The 6,350-nt window shown below is 34.4% G+C and overlaps 1 protein-coding gene across 5 annotated transcripts in view; it reads right to left on the reverse strand.

Annotated features, from left to right (window-relative positions):
- Nucleotides 1-875: 875 nt before the first annotated feature.
- Nucleotides 876-6,350, reverse strand: part of LOC107582195 (cadherin-18-like) — a 298,071-nt gene continuing 292,596 nt past the window's right edge. For all 5 annotated transcript variants that reach the window (XM_016267946.1, XM_016267947.1, XM_016267945.1 and 2 more), the window contains one exon: nucleotides 876-1,743. In XM_016267946.1, the coding sequence (XP_016123432.1) occupies nucleotides 1,190-1,743 (554 nt within the window). In that variant the 3' untranslated portion in view covers nucleotides 876-1,189. The remainder of the gene's footprint in view (nucleotides 1,744-6,350) is intronic.

Genomic DNA, 6,350 nt, shown 5'->3' on the forward strand with positions numbered 1-6,350 from the left:
GGGAAAGAGAGTGTGTATCATCTTAAGTGCCCAACGGGAGTCCCAGAGGATGCCTATATAAAATAAACAGGGTTCTATAATCAGAGTCAGAAGTACAGACTTTATATAATGAAACTCAGAGTTGCCTACGTAGGCAGCATTTTAAGGCATTAAATGAAAAAAGGCTGTTCTGAAAGGAAGGGAGCTTAATTATGCTTGTTATACTACATGTGAAGGAAATCCAAGATGGTGGATGAGACGAGAAAATGATTACAGCATATCACTGAATACTAAAAACTGTTGTTATAAATAGCTAAATCAAATTCAAAATGCTTGACATGTATTTTTATACTCCGAGTAAAATATTTTTATCTTCGCTTAGTAGTCAGTCACTTATGAGGGATAGCAGCTGTCTATGTAGGCTGTAGATGGCGAGGGAGAGCTCACTAGATTTTGGAAAAGAGCAATAATTTAAATGCTTCAAGGCAAATCAGGGCCAACAAGGGTTTCGATGATTTTCACATTAAAATTGAATGATGCGGTGGAGTAGAGAAGCCTGAAGTAACATTCAATAAGTCAGTCTACTCTTAATATATTCCAGTAAGAAATATAGCGTGTGTAGGTAATTGACTTAGGTAAGTCACTTATATAAAGGAATTTAGGCACTTAGTTGACTTTGTCATAAAAAGTGAAAATGTCACATGATACTGCATGCCAAAGTTGAAAAGTTAAATAAAATATAAGTATTATTAAATCTTTGTGAATTAATTATTATTATTAATTATTATTATCAAAAATGTTACCAGTAAATAAATAAAACAATTATAAAAATAAATAAATAAATGATTTAAAACAACAACAGTGAAGGATAACTTCACATATATTCATGTGTCAGGAATCCAGGACTTTATTGAGCAATAAAAAATATACACCAGTTAAAATAGCTTCCTTATTTTCATTAGTATTTATTTATTTTTTTTAATTAGATTTTCTGTTCAAAATCATTCTTGTCTTGTTGGGATTCAGAGCTCCGAACATCCAACAGAAACAAGAGAAAAAAGGCAGTCAGTCTGACTTTACAGCTGTAGAGTTACGGCAGCGCAGCAGTCCAAGAGCGTCTTATTGTACTGATGAAACCATGACGGCGGATGTTGAAAAAAAGCAGGGTTTTGTTTTTTCGTTCACACTTTTCTCTGATATTGACAAATACTTATGTCTGCTTCTCCGACTCTGCCTTTTCAGTGGATTCGGATGCCGTTTCAACTTCCTCTCCATAAAGTTCTGCTATTTTCTCAAATTTTGGACCCCAGTCGTCCAGGGAGTTGTAGTTCAGGTCAGAATGTGCTCCAGCCGACCCAAGCGAGCTGATGGAGCCTACTGGTGACCCCTGACCCTCGTAGGCATAGGTCTGTAAAGAATCGTAGGGCGGTACGCTAGTATCCTGATCCGCCTCGGCCACTCTCTCTTTGATAAACTCCCCGATGTCCATTTCCTCATCGATGTCCAGGGACGAGGGGCTGAGACGGGTGCGGGCCGCTCTCCGTGATGACCACGGCCGGATGCACTCGGGCCGGACGTCCCGACGGAACTTGAGTTCCTCGGCGGCGGCTGGGTTCCGAAGGGCGATGATGTCAAAGGCCTCGGTGTCCTCCTCTCCGCCTCCTTCGTCATCGTACGTCACCACGTTCTCACGAATGTCCTCCTCCGAGATGATCAACGGCTCCTTTTTGCTTCGTCGCAACGTAATGAAGAGAATCACAATAGCTGCGAGGAACAAAAAAAAGCTGCTGATTATATTTTAAATTAACACGGCACAATTGATGAATATTTTTTTTCTCAACATTTAGTTTAATAGCATGGAAATTCTACAGTGATTCATAGATTTGACATTATTAATCAGTATCCTTGTACAGTTTAAGGGCTACATTTTTAGGTCACATGGGTGGAAATGCAGCAGTCACACTCGACAGTATTGATTATTGATATTCGAATGTTCAGTTTTTGATATTGCCTTAAATATGACTTAAAAAAAGATCTGATATGCTGGAAATTATCCGACTTGTTACATTAAGGACATTTCTTTTTTTTTACTTCATTGGAATGGCAACTTGGTAAATGTTCTGGCGCTTGCTATGTGAATACACACACACACACACACACAGGTTTGGTTGTATGGTTTATGGGGACTCTCCATAGGCGTAATGGTTTTTATACTGTACAAACCGTATTTTCTATTGCCCTACACCAACCCTACCCCTAAACCTACCCCTCACAGGAAACTTTCTGCATTTTTAGATTTTCCAAAAAAAATCATTCTGAATTATTTATAAGCCTTTTGAATTACGGGGACACTGAAAATGTCCTCATAAATCACCTTCTCGTTGTAATACCTATGTCATTCCCATGTTATTATACAAATTTGTGTCCTCATAAACCACATAAACATGCGCACACACACACACACTAAAATAAATAGATCATGGACACGATTAGAAAAGGTTAAATGATACTGAAAAAATACTCACTTCTACTGTGTTTATGGTCAAAAATGACAACATTGGAAATAATTGGGAAGTGAATTTCTTCCAGTTAAAACATTTGGTATTTTTTTGTGATATCAACCTCAAATTCGGAACACATCTTTGTTTTTAGATTAATGGCTTTAATTTTCACATAGTTTTAGAGTAAAACATGTTTTGGGAAATATGCATTTCATATAAAATGTGAAAATAGTATTTTTGTGCATTTTTCATAATAATAAACAAACTTTTTATGACTATTTTTACTTAAATTTTTTTCATCAATAGTGTTGGGGGCAAATTTCAGCAATAATCTGCAAAGTGTCTTCTTTAAAAAGAAACTGAAATTAAGTCTGCAATCCAAAGCATTCAGAATTAACAACAGTTTAAGCTAGAAAATTTCATTTACAGGTATATGCTTAAAAATGATTAAGAGGTAATAAATGGATCATAATTATTCCATAAATATAATTTAGTATTATAAAATCCCCTAAAAATACAAAATGTTAAAGTTTTTGTCTAGCACGTGAGCAGCATCAGATGGTCACACATTGAATGCATTGCCCTCTAAAAAGATGAGAAATGAGTCTTGATATTGTACAAATCAAAGGAATGGGAGATAATTGTATAATGCGTATTACATATCATCAGGGGCTGTGGGAAATTTTGCTAAGAGATTGAAGGTACATAACATATTCATGACAAGTACTGTAAAACTGAAATAATAAATAACTAAAATAATTTATCAACGTTATTAACACTGAATAATTCCTCCAGGGAACCTTACCGCACTACGTGAATGTGTCACGCACTAGGAAACATGCGGAACAGTATCAGGATGAGGGAAAAGCAGGTGTGAAGCATCGTCAATGCATGAAAAAGCAAACACATCAGGGGCCAGAGATCAGTGCGAATGAATGATGATTCTTTCATATCCCATTAGAATGGAAAGAGCCACGATAAATGAACAGCAAGTCGATATTGTACATTAGTCTAGATGAGCTTTCACTTCACTGATAAACTATTAGCTGACACGACTAAAGCTTTATGAAAGCACTTTTTGATGACCCCATTTCTAATGTCGTACACATGAGAAATATGTATAACATTACATACAAGCTAGATACTTGTGTATATTGAATTTGTAGGTAAAAAAAAAAAAAACAGGTAAACGTACATTAGTCTAGATGAGCTTTCACTTCACTGATACACTATTAGCTGACACGACTAAAGCTTTATGAAAGCACTTTTTGATGACCCCATTTCTAATGTCGTACACATGAGAAATATGTATAACATTACATACAAGCTAGATACTTGTGTATATTGAATTTGTAGGTAAAAAAAAAAAAAACAGGTAAAAAGTTATGAAAGGCTTTGGACATTTCCTTAAAAATAATAAATTAGTATTAACATTATATTTTATATAGGGGAGTGTATATGTATATCTATACATACATACACACACACAAACTATCTATCTATCTATCTATCTATCTATCTATCTATCTATCTATCTATCTATCTATCTATCTATCTATCTATCTATCTATCTATCTATCTATCTATCTCCCTACACCAACCCTACCCCTAAACCTACCCCTCACAGGAAACTTTCTGCATTTTTAGATTTTCCAAAAAAAATCATTCTGAATTATTTATAAGCCTTTTGAATTACGGGGACACTGAAAATGTCCTCATAAATCACCTTCTCGTTGTAATACCTATGTCATTCCCATGTTATTATACAAATTTGTGTCCTCATAAACCACATAAACATGCGCACACACACACACACTAAAATAAATAGATCATGGACACGATTAGAAAAGGTTAAATGATACTGAAAAAATACTCACTTCTACTGTGTTTATGGTCAAAAATGACAACATTGGAAATAATTGGGAAGTGAATTTCTTCCAGTTAAAACATTTGGTATTTTTTTGTGATATCAACCTCAAATTCGGAACACATCTTTGTTTTTAGATTAATGGCTTTAATTTTCACATAGTTTTAGAGTAAAACATGTTTTGGGAAATATGCATTTCATATAAAATGTGAAAATAGTATTTTTGTGCATTTTTCATAATAATAAACAAACTTTTTATGACTATTTTTACTTAAATTTTTTTCATCAATAGTGTTGGGGGCAAATTTCAGCAATAATCTGCAAAGTGTCTTCTTTAAAAAGAAACTGAAATTAAGTCTGCAATCCAAAGCATTCAGAATTAACAACAGTTTAAGCTAGAAAATTTCATTTACAGGTATATGCTTAAAAATGATTAAGAGGTAATAAATGGATCATAATTATTCCATAAATATAATTTAGTATTATAAAATCCCCTAAAAATACAAAATGTTAAAGTTTTTGTCTAGCACGTGAGCAGCATCAGATGGTCACACATTGAATGCATTGCCCTCTAAAAAGATGAGAAATGAGTCTTGATATTGTACAAATCAAAGGAATGGGAGATAATTGTATAATGCGTATTACATATCATCAGGGGCTGTGGGAAATTTTGCTAAGAGATTGAAGGTACATAACATATTCATGACAAGTACTGTAAAACTGAAATAATAAATAACTAAAATAATTTATCAACGTTATTAACACTGAATAATTCCTCCAGGGAACCTTACCGCACTACGTGAATGTGTCACGCACTAGGAAACATGCGGAACAGTATCAGGATGAGGGAAAAGCAGGTGTGAAGCATCGTCAATGCATGAAAAAGCAAACACATCAGGGGCCAGAGATCAGTGCGAATGAATGATGATTCTTTCATATCCCATTAGAATGGAAAGAGCCACGATAAATGAACAGCAAGTCGATATTGTACATTAGTCTAGATGAGCTTTCACTTCACTGATACACTATTAGCTGACACGACTAAAGCTTTATGAAAGCACTTTTTGATGACCCCATTTCTAATGTCGTACACATGAGAAATATGTATAACATTACATACAAGCTAGATACTTGTGTATATTGAATTTGTAGGTAAAAAAAAAAAAAACAGGTAAAAAGTTATGAAAGGCTTTGGACATTTCCTTAAAAATAATAAATTAGTATTAACATTATATTTTATATAGGGGAGTGTATATGTATATCTATACATACATACACACACACAAACTATCTATCTATCTATCTATCTATCTATCTATCTATCTATCTATCTATCTATCTATCTATCTATCTATCTATCTATCTATCTATCTATCTATCTATCTGAAATTGCTTGGGTCTTGTAATATGTGGTCTTGACTCCAGCTCTGAATACTCTCTAAATTTGGTGAGTGAGCCCCGGCAGCTGCTAAGTTGAGGGCTGAAAATCTCTCGCTTTTGAACGGGAGAGAGAGAATCGCAGCCGCGAGGTGAGACCTAACCCATCCATCCGGGGCCGGAGAGAGGGAGGAAAGGGATGAGAGCAGCCCATGAGAGGAGGAGAGGTGGGAATGTCTGCATGGCTATTACATATGCTGCTCACTTTCTTCAACTCGCACCATTAATACAAACCTGTCAGCGGCTCACTCTCTGTCTCTACTCGTTTCTGTTTGTACATTTCCACACATCTGCTGTTCCACTGGTTTATAATCCATTCTACATTTACCGTGGCCCTTTCTGTAAAATATACTTTACTTCTGTAACCTTCAATTCTTCTTCCTTTTCTTCAGTATTTCTACCAATCAGTTGGCATATTATTTTATATTGTATTATGTTTAATTATATTAAACAGCATTTAATATTATTTACAAAAAAAATCTAATAAATATATATATATATATATATATATATATATATATATATATACACACACACATATATATATATATATACATATATACATA

Source organism: Sinocyclocheilus grahami, unplaced genomic scaffold (assembly GCF_001515645.1).
Source record: "Sinocyclocheilus grahami isolate Dianchi unplaced genomic scaffold, SAMN03320097.WGS_v1.1 scaffold41.1, whole genome shotgun sequence".
Taxonomy (NCBI): domain Eukaryota; kingdom Metazoa; phylum Chordata; class Actinopteri; order Cypriniformes; family Cyprinidae; genus Sinocyclocheilus; species Sinocyclocheilus grahami.